The sequence below is a fragment of the Peromyscus eremicus genome, chromosome 8a (assembly GCF_949786415.1).
Source record: "Peromyscus eremicus chromosome 8a, PerEre_H2_v1, whole genome shotgun sequence".
Taxonomy (NCBI): Eukaryota; Metazoa; Chordata; class Mammalia; order Rodentia; family Cricetidae; genus Peromyscus; species Peromyscus eremicus.
In genome coordinates this window covers 10,085,965-10,103,558 of record NC_081423.1, presented here as the reverse complement: position 1 = coordinate 10,103,558, position 17,594 = coordinate 10,085,965, and the positions used below count along the sequence as shown (strand labels likewise).

Genomic DNA, 17,594 nt, shown 5'->3' with positions numbered 1-17,594 from the left:
GTAGCACATGCCTTTAATCCCAGCACTTGAAAGGCAGAAGTAGGTGTTCCATTGGAAGCTCTGCCTCCTCTCTTTCCAAACCCTGCCCCTCTCAGAAAGCCCACCAAGCAGTGGTTCCTTCCCCAGAGCTGCTCAAGACTGTGCCTACAGGGTATTTAAGCTCCGGTCCATAGACCTGCCACGGGATTTCTCCTCTTCCCTCCCCAGAGATCACCTGGGAGTGCTTTGCTCAGATTAAAGTTGGTCTTATTAATTTGGCTTGATTTGCCTTATTGGATTGGTGGAGAAACCCATTACTGGGGATTCATAATACTTATCAGTAGGTAGATTTCTGTGAGTTCAAGACCAGCCTGGTCTACATATCGAGTTTCAGGACAGCTAGAGATACATTGAGAGATTTTTGTCTCAAAACAAACCAATAAGTAAATAAACCAAGAGTTGAATGTAGATTCACCATTTAACCCAATGAGTCCTTGCTCCTGGATCTAAACCTGAGAGAGAGATAATGCGGCTTCTGTCTGCCCAATACTATTCATAACAGACAAGAATGTGAAACAACTCAAATGTCTATCAACCAATGATCAGATAAGTAAAACGTAGCTCATCTGTATGGCCCAACCACAACACAAGTGAAGCTCTGATGCCTGCTACCCTAAGGATGAACCTTGTGAACACAACTAAGGGCAAGATGCCAGATGTGAAGGACACATTGATGTGAAATGTGGAGTGGAGGAATCCCCAGGAGTAGAAAGCAGATTAGATGAGGCTGGAGACTGAGCCAGGAGAGGGTTCAGGAGTGCTAAGGATTTGGGGGGCGGGGACGGCACTGGGGAGTTGGGAGTGATAAAATGTTCTAGAATTAGAACACATCTGTGTTCTAGGCTGTACACATCTGTGAACATACTAAACCTCGAGAGTTGCATCCACTAAGTGAGTGAATTGCAGAGTTAGTATATTTTGTCTCATAAAAGCTCTTTCTAAAGAGACTGGCCAGCTGGGCATAGTGGCGCACATCTGTTCCCAGAGGCCAAGACAGGGGCATTATTGCAAGTTCATGGCTAGCCTAGGCTACATAGGAAATTCTACCGTGTGCAACCGGATCTCAGAAAAAGATCAACAACAGGTAAATAATAACAAGAATGATTAGAGTGAGTCTGGGGGATGGCTCAGTGCATGAGGCCCAGGAATCCACCCCTGCAATATAAACAAAAGTGTATTCATAGTGGTTATGAGTATGTGGCGGGGGGGAGACAGGAGCTCTGTTGTCCAGGTTCGACTTTAAGGGATCCTTCCACCTGAGGGTTGGGGCTGAGACAGGTGAAGGTTCCCACTTCTACCTGGCATACCTGGCTGGTGTTACGTATTGTCAGAATCTGTCAGTGTCACTGTTAGTGACAGTAGTAAGTTTATATTGTCGGCATGGCTGGTTTTTATTTTCCCTGTAAATAAGCGAAGGTTTGGGGGATGGTGTGCTGTGACTCCCTAGTTGGCCGCTGTTGGACTCTGGCTTGCTGCCCTGGCAGCCTTGAACAAAAGTACTGTCAGTCAAATAGCCAGAGGAACTGCCCTCATGCCAGCACCAGCCGACTAGAACACTGGGTAGACACCTTTAGAAAAGCACTCAGTGATCAAAGCCAAACGCTCCGGCCCCGAAGGTTTGCATGCCATCTTTTCCTATCACAAGCTTCAGTGAACTGGAGCTGACCTTGTCTACCCAGGTAGAGAAGGAGGCCCAGCCGAGGGACTGTTGTGATTGGTGCAAACCCCACCTTTATTTGCATGTGAGAGGCTGTGATTGGTGCAAACACCCCTCCCTCCTCCAGCTACATAAGCAAGCTCATTCAGGTGGTCTTGGGAGACACCTTCCTATGCTGCCTCCCCTTCTATTGTGACCTTAGGACCTGTGGGGCTGAGGGGTGAGGCCAGGCTGAGTAGCAGAAGCTGGAGAAGCCATCAGTGGTCCTGACCACCCTAAGAGGCAGAGCCACCAGGTCAGTGGCCAGCAGTGGCAGCAGCCATGAAAGCAGAAGGCAGATATAGCGTACTGAACCCAAATGGCTACATATCTCAGCCTGACCTTGAACTCTTCTGGCTTGTCTTCTCAGGGACAGGCAACTCCAGTCACCTGGAAGATGCCAGTGAATGTTTCCAGAGTCTGACTGTCACCAGCCCAGTGCTGAGCAGGCCCTTGTACCCATGACACTGCTCAGGAATCCTGCTGCCCTCTAAAACAAGTGGCTTTATTTATTTTAATTTGTTTGATTTTATTTTATTTATTTATTTATTTTTTTTTCGAGATAGGGTTTCTCTGTGTAGCTTTGTGCCTGTCCTGGAACTCACTCTGTAGACCAGGCTGGCTTCGAACTCACAGAGATCCGCCTGCCTCTGCCTCCTGAGTGCTGGGATTAAAGATGTGCGCCACCACGAAATTTATCTATTTTTTATGTATATGAGTGTTTTGCTTGTATGTATGTGTGTGCACCATATGTGCAATGCCCACAGAGGCCGGAAGAGGGCATTGCATCCTCCAGAACTGGGGTTATAGACTGTTGTGAGCCTCCGTGTTGTGCTGGGAATCCAACCCAGGTCCTCTGGAAGAGCAGTTTGTGCTCTCAACTGCTGAGCTCTCTCCAGGTCAGCATTATATCCTGCTTTACAGAAAAGAGATGAGAGCTGAGACTGGAACATTCTGTGCTTTTGCTCTTTGGGTTTGGGGTCTGAGTAAGAGCTGCAGAGTTCCATGCCAGGGCACAGGAATGTGGGGGTGGGACCCACAGGGAGGGGCACGGGAACAGGCCTGGCAGGTTGGGCTTTTAATCTCACTGATGAACCACACTGGGCATCCACTCTTGATGGCTTCGATGGAGGCTGAGATACAGCCCTTCCCACCACCCTCATCCAGTTGTCCCACTTGGTTGGAACAGAAAAACGGAAGCACTCCCACCCACCTGCCCCCAGAATACAGGGCTAGTAAGTACCCCACGGAAAGGGCATGCCCAGCCTCCCTTCCATGCCCAGAAGCTAGTAGGGGTGTGAGCAGTGGTCAGGGATGTCAGTGCACATTGCCATCTGAAAGTGTCTCAGAAGCTGTCAACTCCATCTGCCCATTGCCCAGGCCACTTTGGAAGTAAAGGCACCACCCAGGGTCACATGGAGGACAGCTGTGGAGGGGAAAGACCTGTGTTCCAGACATGGCTCAGACCCTGACCACACCAACCAACAATGGACCTATTCTTTTTGTACTGAGGATCGAACCCAGGGCCTATACACCCCAGGCAAGTGCTCTACCCCTGAGCTACAGCCCCAGCCTTCTTTTTAGTTATTCGGAGACAGGATCAAAGTTGTACAAACTGGCCTTGAACTCATTCTGCCCTCAGGCTAGGCTTGAGATTTTGATTCCCCTGCTTCTGTTTCCCCAGCAGCTGTGGTGACAGACCTGTACCACTATGCCCAGTGAATTGTTTATCCCATGATCCTGTTTCATCATCCCTACAACGGGATCAATACATCCTGCTGCCTAGTTAAAGGCTGTGTCTGACATCCAAACTGAGTTCCAAAGACATTTATGGGGCTCAAGGACTGAGCTGGGGGTTCAGAGCAGCATCTAAAGGGAGATCTGTGGTCATTTATGCTCCTCAGTGGGGTACTACTGTCTGTCTGACCACACACAGAAACCCAACATGCTTCTGGAGTGCACACAGGTGGCCTGGCACATCAGCAGCAATAGTGCCTTTGGCGTTACTGGTTCTCTGCACTGTCCTTTCCTCTAGAGTTGCCATTAAAAATGGAACGGAGGCTGCCACTGCCACCATATGGTGTGTGGCTTTTGCAGGCAGAGACCCTCCTCTTGGGGGGCGGGGCTTGATTGCTGCCAAGCTGATCCTGGAAGCCAGGTTCACAAAGCCAGGATGGGCCTCAGCAGGGGGTCCTGACACCTGTTACTTGTCACCAAAGACAACACCATGCCACTTCTGAGACTCCTGCCCATTGACCCCATGATCTCCATCCCACAGCTCAGCCAACCACACACCCAGGCGGGCCAAGGCCACGAAAGACAAAGACAGAGGAACTTCCTTGACAGCAGACAGAAAGGAGCGAAGGACCCTGGAACCCTAAGTTCCTGCCCTGACTTCTTCAGTGATGCCACCAGGGGCCTGGGGAGACAGTGACATTAAGGAGGAAGCTGGAGAAGTTAGAACAAAGCTCCATTTCCTTTAAAAGGACATGGTCCTTCTATATTTCTGGGATTTCCAGCAAACTGAGCAGGGCTGAGTGTGGCCCATCAGACATCCATCTGAAGCAGTCAGGGAGGGGTCATGCTGAGGCCTGAGAAATGCAACCTCATAGACTTGGCTTAGACTCTATCGAATATAAAGGAGCAGGACCAGGATGGGTTCCAGGACTTCACAGGCCCCAGAAGTGCCCCTTTCAGCCCAGGCCTGACTGTGGTTGGGACTGCCAGCTGAGAGGGTCTTGCAAGTCCAGTGGGGTCCTCTCATGTCCCTCTTCATTTTCCTAGGACAGAATAAGGCCAGGCTGGCTAGGAAGTTGCTGTTGCCTCCTTGGAGCCTGTGCTGGCTTGTTAAGTCATGAGAGAGGAGGTAACCCCAATTAAGAAAACGCCTCCATAAGATCAGGCTGCAGGCAAGCCTGTAAGACATTTTCTTAATTAGTGATTAATGGGGGAGGGCCCAGCCCATTGTGGATGGTGCTGTCCCTAAATTGGTGGTCATGGGGTCTGTAAGAAAGCAGGCTGAGCAAACCATGTGGAGCAAGCCAGTAAGCAGAGTCCCTCCGTGGCCCCTGCATCAGCTCCTGCCCTAAGTTCCTGCCCTGACTTCCTTCAGTGATGAACTGTGATGTGGGAGTGTAAGCCAAATAAACCCTCTCCTCCTCAAGTTGCTTTGGTCATGGTGTTTCATCACAGCAATAGAAACCCTAAGACATAGGCCGTGGGGACAAATAGGCATAACCAGGGCTGGGGCTGAGAACATGAGGACCTGACAAGAGCTTACTGGGCACAGAAACAGGAACAGGTATCTCTTTGTGTCCCGAGGATGTATCTGGAGCAGGGCAGGGAGCAGACCGGCTCCGTCACTGGCTGTTAGAAGTTCCGTAGCTACAGCCTGGCCTGCTTTATGCTGGGGACACAATGATAGCACCTGCAAAGTGGGAAACTGGAATCTGAACCCTGTGCTATGTGATTTCACAGCATGGCCAGGGCAGCCCATAATCCTGTCAATACCAGCAAAGACACCCACCGGAGGAGCCAGGAACAGGGGCATCCACTAGGCATATCATACACAAACACTCTAAGAAGGGACACAGGGGTCTTGGAGACCCTGACCCTTGTTCTGCTGGACTTGTGTCCTGCTGGACCCCTGTCCTGCTGGACCCTTGACCAAGTGTTATTTTGTGCAGGTTACTTCTCCTTTTCCACAGCCAGAGGGAGAGGGGAGCAGAGCTGTCCGCTAAGCACACAGACCAGTCAGATGCCTGGTTCCTCTCTTCTTATTGTGTTGTCAGGGAGTAAGCTTCTCTGAGCCTTGGCTTTCCCATCTGTAGAATGGGAATAGCTAGGCTAGAAGGCCCGCACCACCAGGGGCCACTCACACTCTTTTATATGAAGTCTCCCAAGCCTGACATGCAAGTCATGTGACCTGGGTTGGGGGCATGACTCCAGGAGGTTCTGGGGCTTCTGTCTAGCATTAGGATGAATCGGGCAAACATTCAGTGCATCTGTCTGCCTCGCTCAGGGTTTAGTACCTATGGATACTTAATAAAGTCAGTATTTGCTCCCTGGCCTCTGCTCTACCTCAACACACACACACACACACACACACACACACACACACACACACACACACACACACACAAACTGGCCAGGTCTTTGCCTCCAGCTCCTTGACAACCTGACTCCCAATTGATCCAGAGCCTGACTGTCCGGTCTGACTGTAGCGGGTCAGTGTATGAAGATGAGCTGGACACCAGCTGTGGCTTCACAGCCCCCCAGGACACAGGGCAGAGATGGGGACTTGGCTTGTCCCCAGACTGAGAGAACAGCCTTTTCCCCTTAGCAGACATGCTGAGAACCAGTTGTTGCCTAGTGACCCTGGAGAGGCCAGGTCTTTGCCCTCCAGCTGTCCCTGCCTGTCCCCCAGCTGTCCCTGCCTGCCCGGCATGTCTTTGTGCCCCTGCCTCTCCTTATGTAGAGGTAGGGCCTTGGGCACTTGGCACTCCCTTCTTGCCATAGCCACCTGCCTCTCCAGGCCTGAATCAGTTCCCATGCACCAGCCCTTGGTCCTGTCTCAGTTCCTCCCTTTTGGGGTTAATTCGGTCTTGGTGAGTGTCGGGTGTGTGCAGGTGGGAAACGTCTGAGCAGGAATGCCTGGAACGTGGGAGTGCACACCCCTTCCAGGGAACTGCTCACCTCCCCAGAGCCTCCTGCCTGCCACAGCCACACCACATTCTAGGTCCCACCTGCCATTCTGGGTCTTACCAGCCTCTGGAACCAGGGATGGGCTCACTGACTCCTGGAGCATCAGGTCTGATAAAGGTTGACTTGGGTGTGGTAAAGCCCCCAATCTGGTCTCCTCTACACAGTGGCTCGTAACATGACTGGGATGTCAAGAGTTAAACACAGAGCATGCACTAGGTGCCAATCGCCTGCTCAGCCTTTTCATGTGTCATTTAATTAAATCTAAGGACCTGGGAAGAGTAGTACTATAGTTACTGGAGCTGGGCTCTTTTTCTTTCTTTTTATTACATTTTATTTAGTGTGTGTGTGTGTGTGTGTGTGTGTGTGTGTGTGTGTATGTGTATGGGTGTGCATGTATGGAGGTCAGACGACAACTTGAGGGAACTGGTTCTCTTTCTACCAAGTAGATCCAAATTTAGGTCATCAGACTTGGTGGCAACTGCCTTTACTTACTGAGCTATATAACCAGCCCCTCTTTTGCACATTTTATTTAGTGTGTGTGTGTGTGTGTGTGTGTGTGTGTGTGTGTGTGTGCTGGTGGAGAAGAGTGGACATGTATGTGGGTGGGAGTATGTCTGTATGTTCATGTGGAGGTCAGAGGACAACTCAGCTGTTGTTTCTCAGCTCCTTCTACCTGTTATTTGAAACAGGGTCACTCATAGCCTGGGACTTTACTAAGTAATTCAGTCTAGGTGGCCAGCATGCTTCCAGGAACCCACTGTCTCCACCTTACACCTGCCATCACTGGGACGATGGATGCTTGACACCACACCCAGCTTTTAACATGTGTTCCGGGGATCGAACTCGGGTCCTCATACTTGTAAGACAAACATTTTCCTGACCGAGAGATCTCAACCCTCTTTTGAGTTTTGTTTTATGTGTGTGTGTGTGTGTGTGTGTGTGTGTGTGTGTGTGTGTGTGTGTGGTTTTTGTTTTTGAGACAGGGTCTCATTATGTAGCTCGGATTGGCCTTCAGCTGATGATCCTCCTGCCTCAGCCTCCCTATTGCTGGAATTACAGAGGTGCATCACCACACACTACTTTTCAATGGCCCTTAATTCCAGGCCTTGCATGTGTGCGGGCTCCATTAGCAGCGTTGAACTGAGCAGATGCTTTATAGAACATCAGCAACTCCTACACTCCTACACCTCTTTTTCTAAATGAAGTTATCTGAGGCTCAGCAGACTTTAGAAACCGGTCCAAGGTCACACAGCTAAGAAACTGTAGCATCAGGATTTGAATCTAAGCAGCTGGGCTCCTAAATAACCTCACCAGTCCAAGGGGGACATCAATACTAAACCACACCCACCCCACCCCAGACTAAGTGACAAGAGACACCGGGGACAGAAGGGTGAGGCATTCACTACCAGGAGTGACAAGGTAATTGACATCTTGTTGGCATCTTTGTCAGTACAATTAATCCCAGGTAACAGGCAAGGTAACAATCAGTGGTGGTAAACTGAGGCTGAGTCATTCTTCTAGATGTGACCACAAGGGACTCCCCACCTGTCCCTGTGAACAGGACTTTCAAGTGCTAGGAACCAGCATCACAGGAACCTGGGCCACACCCCCCACCCAGTGATGACACAGGCTCCCTCTCTGACCCTCAGGCCACCTGCCAAGATGGGCGTCATTGGCTCCCACGAAAGTGGAATGCTGAGCTTCAGAACTGGCTGGTGTGGTGGGGGCCCTGGTGATTCTCCTAACACATCTGCATGTCTGTACCCAAGAGGGGTCAGTGGAATTGCTTTGTGGGTTTTTTTTTTAATGCAGTTGTTATTGTTATTATTAACTTTATCTGAAACAGAGTCTTCCTATGTACCTAGGCTGGTCAGTAAATGTCTACACTAAGAACTGCAGCAGCCCAGCAGGTACTCTGTAGACATTCAATAACAGCTCAATACATTTCGTTCCTGTTCCCCAACTCCTTGCCATCTCCCTTCCCCTGTCACAGACCCTGGGGACAGGACTTTGACCATAAGTCCCTGGAGATATGAGCTGTAGACAGGCCATAAAATGCCTGGTTCATTTAATGCCTATATTCCAAGCCCCAAACTTATGCAAGCCCTGAATTAAGGGTTACAGATGGGCCCACCCTACAGATGAGTAAATCTTTATTGTTCTAAACTTTATAGGTTAATAGGAGGGCTAAGAAAATATCCCAGTGGTTATAATTAGGTTGATTACCTAGGCCAGAGTATTTTCAGCCTCATTAGTCCCATTCAGACCTCATAATCCAACTTGGTTTGTTTGTTTGTTGTTTGTTTGAAGAAACAGAGCCTTACTTTGTAGACCAGGCGATACTATACTTGCAATTCTCCTGTTTCAGCCTCCTGAGTGCTAGGATTACAGGTGCTCTTATGATCTAAATTTAATTGTGGAAAACAATAGCTCAATCCAGTAACAATGAGTAAACAACAAAGAAATAATAAAGGGAAGCACTATAAACAGCAATACAACAGAGTGGATCCAAACATATTGGTCACTACAATAGACATAAATGAGTTAAACTCTCTAAGGGACTGGGGATCTAGTTCAAGTTAGCAGAGTGCTTGCCAAGCATGCACAAAGCGTTCAGTCCTCAGCACCTCATAACTTGGGCAGGATGGCTCATTCTTGTAATCTTGGTATTTGGGAAATGGAAGGAGGAGGAACAGAAGTCCAAGGTGATCCTTAGTTACATAGCAATTTAAGGCCAGCTTGGGCTACACGAGACCCTGTCTGTCCAAAGATAGACAGATATTCCTTCCAAGCTGGCCTGGAACTCACAGAAATCCACCTGTCTCTACCTTTCAAGTATTGGTGGCAGACGCCTTTAATCCCAGCACTTGGGGGGCAGAGGCAGACAGATCTCTGTGATTTCCAGGCCAGCCTGGTCTACATAGTGAGTTACAGGACAGCCAGGGCTACACAGAGAAACCCTGTCTCCAAAACAAAACAAAACAAAACAAAACAAAACAAAACAAAACAAAACAAAAGGTGTGCACCACCAGGCCTGATCTCTATGACACTTTAAGACATACCTGAAACTAAGTGATACAGTAAAGATGAACACAAAGGAACAGAAGGTGACATTCCAGGAAGCTGCCACTGAAAGGGGAAGTATAATCTACACACCCCTAAAGACAGGACAGAGCATGACATCAGCATCTCTACTGTGATTATTCCTGATTGCACAGCCCAAGAACAGAGGCAGCTGCCTCTGAAGGTTCGGACTTCATTAGTCTGAGATAAGATGTATCCTGGCAGACCTCCTCAGGGTATTCTGAAACACAGCCAGGGCTGAGAACAAGGAACTGAAGCATAGCAACTGTTAAAGCTGGGCTACATGAATGAGAAAAAATTCAAGTCTCCACCGGAAGAAAATCTTAAAGCCACATACAGGTGGTGTTCAATAAATGCCAGATTGATGAGCCAATTGAGTGATGCTTTCCCTACTAGAAACTTCTGCGGTAATGACACAGTAAATTCCCCCACACCCAGTTATTAATCCTGGAGAAGTAAATCCTACACTGAGTGGGTTGCCGGGGTAGTAACTCCTGCTCTATTTTTAAGGCCTGAACTGTTTCTGCCCAGGGAAGGCCGCCCACCTCCTGGCCTCTGGGTGTCTGGTTCCCCTTACAGACACACAAGTCAGGTTGCTTTGGGTCATGAAGCTGGTCTTGAAGATCCCCATGGTATTTACAGGGCTCAAGCTAACCATGGTGCCTCTGGGTATTAGAATGTCACTCTGAGAGGTAAATCATCATGACCCAATTGAGCTAGCAGAATAGTACCAAAAAGAAGTGGTCACCCCTATGTCTGCCACCAAGACTAAGTAGATGTCCCTTCATGGCCATATTCACTTCAAGTTTTCTTTAAAAAGAAATAAAAGGTCATTTATATCACCTTTCTAGCCTCCCTATCAGGAATATAGAATTTCATTTTTTTATTTTTACATATTTATTATTTCCATGGGTGTTTTGCCTACATGTACATCTATACACCACAAGTGTGCCTGGTGCTTGAGGAGGTCAGAAAAGGGCGTTGGACCCCTTGGGACTGGCGTTGCATGAGGTTGTCAACCACCATAATGGTATTAAGAACGGAACCCAGGTCTTCTGTAAGAGCAACATGCCTTCTTAATTGCTGAAGCATCTTTCTGGCCACCCCCATTTGTATTTTTAATACATCTGTTTGTCTACATCCAAACTTTAGTTAGCAATAAAATTGCTTTGTGTTTTTTTCATTTTGTGGCTGTCGTTAGGTGCTTTTGTTTGGTTTTGAAATAAGGTCTCGCTGTATGACCTAGATCGCCCCTGACCTCCCAGCCTTCCTGCCTTGGCCTCACCGGTGCTGGGATCACAGGCCTGCATCACCACACCTGACTGCTGCTGGTGCATTTTTCAAAACTGACATATCTCTCACCTTTCATCCACTTGCTTTCCCTGCTCAGCACGACCCCACGAGGATACAATGTGCCTCGTGAAATCTCCTCTGAAATTATCTCCATCAATCCATCTCCTGCCTGCCCATCTGCTTAGATGCCCCCATTCCCCCTCCTTCCTATATTTCAGTACCCAGTGCCCTTCACTGTTACCTGTTGTTTACTCTGCCTCCTCCCTAGTCCAGGACAGAGACTGGATGGGGGTGGGGCCATATTTCTCAAGCTCTAGGTTTCCCTTTTCCAGAGAGAACTCTACCTGCATCTACTTATCTTCTCCACTCCCTAGCCTCTGATCCGCTGGCTGCCCCCATTCTTTCATTCATGGTCCAGTGGGTTACCACACAAACCCAAATGACCCTGAGGTAACACTGATTTAGGTGAGACAATGGGCTGGGAGGATGGGTGTAGAGAGGCTTTGGGGTGGGGGCTTCCCTGGGAACCGAAGTCAATCAGGGAGAAGAAGCAACGGAGATGGGGAGAGGGCACTTTGGGCAGGAGGCACAGCCTGGGCAAAGGCCTTGTGGATGACTAGGAGAGCATGGAGACAGGATAGGCACTCATGCTGTGCAGGGCGCCATTTGCCCACGTCCCAGAACAAAGAGTCAAGTTAAACAGTCCGGACGCTGTCATCACATGCAGCACTGGCCATGCCTGCAGCAGGGGGATGGACCATTGGGTTAGAACAGGAATGCCAACGGGCAACTGCAGGCATCCAGGGCCCAAGAGGGGGCTGTGAGTTCTGGAGGCAGCAGGAGTGAGGAGCCATTTAAGGGAGAACGGGGCAGCAGGAGGCTTCTCAGGTTTAGGAGGCTGCAAAACAGAAAGAAGAAAAGCCCGGAGGCCGGTTTCCTCTTCCGCTGCCTGGACAGGCTGAGGCAGGCAGGAAGGCACAGACAGTGCCAGTGAGGTTCCACACTGCCTCCAGGGGATTGCTGTGCCCTGGGAGTGCGTGATCCCGTCCCCTCAGCTTTGGGTGTTAACTAACACTTAGAGGGTGTCGACCGAGCTATGCTTTCCAAAACAGCCCCCCCCCCCCCAAGGCTGGCCACTGACACCGCCGGCCCACCACCTTCATTAGCAGCACTGCCCACAGGCTGAGGCCAGCTCTGCCCCAGATCTCTTCATCTGCCAACATCGTCTGCAGAGAGGAGAGCAGCCAGTCAGGAAGTGGAGGCTCACAAAGACAATCCCAACACATGGGGAGCTTAGGCAGGAGAATTGTCGTGATTTCAGAGCTAATCTGGGTTACGTGGTTAATTGGGGTCAGTCTGGGCTACAGAATGAGTTTGAAGCCAGCTTGGGATATATAGTGAGTTCAAGGCTACCTTGGGCCACATAGTAAGTTGAGACGCTGCCTAAACACACTTTGTCCAACCCTATCCCTAAGAACAATAAGGGAGGGCATAGTGCAATGTCTGCAGAGCTGGAGTGAGCTGGCTTGAGAGTCCCTGGACTGGGCTGCCACCAGCCTCAGGTATGGAGGTGGGATTCCTCCTCAGGAACTGCGCCCCAGCATGAGCCACTTGTGAGTCCAGGGTGGCGCCTTTATATTCAGCTTCACCTTTCTCCTCTGGGAAGTGGAACCCACTCCATCTGTGGGCATGCAGTCAGAATGACATGCTACCATATCCCAGCCGTGTGACCCTGGGCAGGTGCAGGGAAGTAGTGGGCAGTTCACTCTGCCTAAGACACCAGGTACCTAGAGGGTAGTGCGCTTCGCCAACGGGCCCTCCCCTAATCATTCTCCCTCCAGCTGTCATTCATCAACGGGTCCGTGCAAGGCCTCCTTGAGTCTGCTGCCTGGTAGGCTTCCAGACATAGGTTCAGTTCCCTCTCAGCAGTGTGTGATGGCTACTTCCTCTGAGACAGCTCCAGAGCTGGTCCAAGTGGCGTTTTTTTATCACTGCTCCCATTGCTCAGATGATGAAACTGAGGTTCAGAGATAGGAAGTGACCTCCTCAAAGTCACACAGTTCAGGTGAGGCACAGCTGGCTGGGGCTTGAACTCATGCCTAGTGGACATCAACCACTGCTCTTAGCCACCAAGATGGCTAAGGTGCCCCAAGACATGCATCCTGCCAGTCCCCTCGCTTCACACAGGATCCTCCCACTGGGGCAGAGTCATTCATGCTGTCCCTCTTGATTGTCGACTCTTTAAGATCTAGGATCATTTTGGATACAAATGTCTGGGCATGTCCGCCAGAGAGTTCCTAGATTAGGTTAGTTGAGGTCCAAAGACCCACCCTGAATGCAGGCTGCACCGTCCCATGAGCTGGGGTCCCAGACTGAAGAAAAAGGAGAAAGTGACCTAAGCACCAGCGTCCATCCCTTCCTGCACACTGAGGGTGCAGGGTGACCAGCGGCCTCACACTCCTGCCGCCATACGTCCCCACTGTGACAGACTGTGTCCTAGAACTGTGAGCTAAAGTAACATACCTCCCTCCCCCCGCCCCTACCCCACCCTGCTGCCGCAGCCGCCGCCGCCTTAAGTTGTGTTTGTCAGGTGTTCTGTCCCAGCCATGAGTGACTAATACAGCCAGAGGGTATGTCATGGGGGACACATGACTGGAGGTGGATGTGTGAGATCAGTTCTATTTCATTTTTCAGACAAGGTCTCTACGTAGACTGAGCTGGCCTGGAACTCACAGAGGTCACTCATTGAAGTCAAGTTTCTGTCTGTGGATTCAGTCTGACCCCAAAGCCAGATGATCTTAACTGCTCCACTCAGATGTCTTTCCCAGGAAGTCCTCCCTGGCCTGGACGCACTCCGACCTGAGAACCTCACTTACACAGTTCCAGAACAGAGGGGATGGGCTGCAGACCTTGTCCACCTGGCCCCGTCCATCCAACAGTCACATGGTCAGACCTGTGTTTAAGCTTAACCTCATCTTATCTCCCCCGTGCGACGCCAGCGGCTGAGTGCAGGGAATAGTCAGGGTCTCTCTCAGCTTTGCCCCACCGACTGGGATTATCGTGGTTTGTTCCTGGGTAAAATAAGCACATCCTCTGCATCTGTATGCTTGTTTTCAGACAGGGTCTCATGCAGCTTAGGCTGGCTTCAAACCCTCCATGTACACAGGGATGACTGAACTTCTGACTCCCCTGCCTTTACATTCCAAGTGCTGGGATGACAAGTATGTGCTACCATGCTTGTTTTTATACAGTTCAGGGACTCAAAACCAGGGCTTCATGCATGCTAGACAAGCACTCTACCAACTGATCTACAGCCATAGCCACAAAGACCTCAAATTTGTATCATCATCATTATCATCATCATCATCATCATCATCATCATCATCATCATCGCCTTATGTCGACACTCTGTATGCATCTCACCCTTTTCTCTGGGTTATTTCACTTAATCCTTAGCTGATATTCAGAGGCAGACACTCTGCTATCCCCATTCCAGGTGAGAAGGTGGCTCGGAAAGGTCAAGAATCCCCACTAGGTCGTACAGCTAGGAGAGTGGGAGCATGTCCCCTCCAGTCCCTCTCTGTCAGTCTAGGTGCTATCCTCAGTGACCTGCACCACCAAGCCTGACCCCGTCATTAGTTCAGGTGTGAACACCAACTTCCACACCTGTCATTAGGAACCAGGGTGACAGGAGCAGCGGGGTTCACACCCTGCCTAGCACCCCTCAACCTCTGTCAGCTGTTAAAAGGCAGACAAACAGGAAGAGTACCTCTCTGTTCCTTGACAGGGACTTGTGCTGTCCAAGCCCTTGGCCGCCTGGGTGTAAAGTTGCCTCAGGGCTGCTGGGTCCCCTGAGTTTGGGAAAACACTAACAACCCTTGCTTGAGTATTTCTGATATGCTGGGAATTGTTTTCTCCAGCCCTCCAGGTGAAATGCTGATTATCCTGTACTTTGTAGGCAGGGAAACTGAGGCTCAGAGCTGCCCACCAGTTAGCCAAACCTGGGTGAGCAGCAAGCTTTTGCTCCCTGGACCTGAGTTCCTTCCCCCGGGACTACCCTCTCCCTCAAACATCAACAGAGGAGTCACAGAGAACTCAGAATGAGGGAATAACTCAGGGGGTGATCCCTATGGCTAGCTACCGCAGTTTAGAACAATAAGGGGACACACACCACCACCACCATCACCACTGTGGTTGCTACAGGGCTGCCTGGGCACCAGCCAATGCTACAGGGATTCTTGTAGTCACAACTATGGGGAGGCTGAGGCAGGAGGATGGAGTTCAAGGCCAGGCTGGGCTGCACAGTGGTTTCAAGGTAAACCTGAGCTACATAGTAAGTGCTGTCTCAAAAAATAAAGAAAGAAAAAAAAAAGGTGAGAGAGAGAGAGACTGAGTAGGCACAAGGGGGCCCTACCCCACAGTTTTGTCAGGATCCAGTCCTCCAGCAAGAGGGTGGGAACAGAGAGCACCCTGGGATGGGAGACCATGAAGAGAAGTGTCTGGTCCCTACTCAGGGCTGAGTGACCACAAGGCCATGGGAGCCCAAAGGAGGCTTCACCCTGTCCTGGAGCAAGAGACCTCTGAACTGAGGTCCATGCCAAGACTGGCAGCCAAGGACGAAGTGGGGCTGCCCAGGCCAGAGGCTGGCAGGACCCCTGCACTTAACCACAGCGCTCTCAGTGTCCCCGTAGCTGGAGAAGATGGAGCTCTGCCTTCCTCTATTCTCTGCTCTCTTGGCTTTGCTGTTAGGTCCCAGCCCAGGCCTTCAGGGCTGGAGGGCTGGGAGTGTGGGGGTGGGACCTGGCCCAGCTCCTGGGATGTGTGACTCTTCTCCTGCTGAGGACCACAGGGGCCTGACCCCTTGTGGGACTGGCATGGAATATCTGATTGTGTAATCCTCAAGAGAGCAGTACAAGGACTGGATGGGACCCCAGCTGGCTCTGACAGCCAGCTGGATGAGCCTCAGAGGAACAGTATGAAGGGCCTTGCCCAGTCTCGGAGGTTGTGAAAGACAGGGTTGATGAGGGGAGGGCAGGAGAGGGGAGGGGACCTCAGAACAAGGGAAGAAATTACTCTGAGCTTCAAACAGCCCTGTCAGTGGACCACGGGGCAGCAGAGTTTCTGAGAGCAAAAGACCCTGCAGGCCACACTCCAAGCTGCAGTGCCCAGGGCACCTGTCTCATAGGTGGGTCTAGGTTGAATGGCAGAGACAGCCTGTGGGGAAGCCCTTGGCCCGGAGTCTCCCCTCTTGCCTCCAGCTGAGGTCTGGGGAGTGGGAGGAACTGCTCATGGGCCAGTGCAGGACAGCTAGGTGTAGAATCTCTCAGCCAGGTGAGTTGCCACATTTGTTACTTCTCCTCTGCCTGAAGTTCTTTGGGGGGACCACCCCCATTTCCCCTAGTGAGGTATCAAGGCAGAGGCACGAGTTCCACCCCTTCCCTCAATCTCAGCAACTCCACCAGTCTCCCCCAAACCGGTTATTAAACGAATGAATACATTAGGCTTATCAAAACCGACGTGGGCTGCTTCTCCATCCAGACGCATCAAGACATGTCATTCGCTCCTCGGGCGGCCCTGGGAACCCAGGGATGGCAGACGCGGCCAGTTTCGGGGCTTGGGGGGTGGGGAAGCGCAGGGAGCCACACCCCTCAGAAATCATGCAGTGAGAAAGAGGCCCGTCCCCACCCAGCCCGCCGAGCGGCGACTCTAGAGAGCCTGGGAATGCCTAAACCTGGGCCCCACGCGGCCCCTGCACCCACCGCGGCCTTTGAGTGCTCCAACGCGAGCAGGCAGGTGCAGCCCGGGAGAGTCAGGACAGGTGGCCCGCCCTTGGAGGCACCATCTCTCGGCAGCCCAACGCCCGCAGCACCTGCTCGGTCTACAAGTCCCTCGGGGGAAGCACCCTACCCTTGTACTCCCTACTCAAGTCCCCACCATTGAGGCTCCCAAGTAGCGCATCCTGGGGCTCTAGAGCCTCTTGTGTCCCTCACGGGTCCCATCCCACCAGGGCAGAACTTCCCAGCTCTAGAGGGACCTCCGCCCGGCGTCCCCACGCATCGTCAACTCCTGGCTCAGCTCTGAGTCTCCCGCATCCCAGCCCAGGGTGCCCCCTCACCTCCGGGTCTGCACCGTTGGGCTGTATTTGCCTTTGTTTCTCTTCCTGAAGAGCGAGTGCATGGTGGCGCTTGGGACGGAGGGACCTGGGACACGGCGACAGGCCCGGCGCGCACCGAAAGCGGGCGGCGGGCTCAGGTGAAAGGTGGCGGCAGCAGCGGCGGCGGCGCGCGGAGCCCCTAGTGAGGAGGGCCGTGGCTCTGGGTCACTACTGGGACAGGGCGGGGCGATCGCCCGCCACTCGCCGGCCCGCCGCTCCCCGGGAAGGTGGCGCTTACCTTGCGGGCGGGGCTTCAAGCGCGCTGCCTAGGTCCCCGCCGGACACCGCCCCCGCCGCCTGGTACTGCAGAGGCTGCGCAGCCGGTAGCCAGAACCGGGACTCCCAGTCCACCTGCGCCGGAACACGAGACCGCGCCCATCATGCACGTCGGGGCTGGCGCGCCCCCTGGCTGAAGGGTTTACCTGGCCTCATCAAGACACCAAGACACACTTTTGATGACTCCCAGCTGGAACCTCAGACAGATGTGGGAGACTGGAGGTGGTGGTGGGGTCTCTGTGCCTTGCATGGTCAACAAATCACACTCATGGTGGGGGCAACGTGACTGGTGATAATGGCCACAGCTACAGCGTGGTACTGAATTCAGATCCTGTGGCCACCTACAGT

At 51.7% G+C, this 17,594-nt stretch overlaps 1 protein-coding gene across 1 annotated transcript in view; it reads right to left on the bottom strand.

The window, feature by feature from the left end:
- The window catches only part of Ppl (periplakin), a 49,625-nt gene extending 32,520 nt beyond the window's left edge, over positions 1–17,105 (bottom strand). Inside the window, exon 1 of the mRNA XM_059270050.1 lies at positions 16,932–17,105. Within this exon, the coding sequence (XP_059126033.1) occupies positions 16,932–16,993 (62 nt within the window). The 5' untranslated portion in view covers positions 16,994–17,105. The remainder of the gene's footprint in view (positions 1–16,931) is intronic.
- Positions 17,106–17,594: the final 489 nt, after the last annotated feature.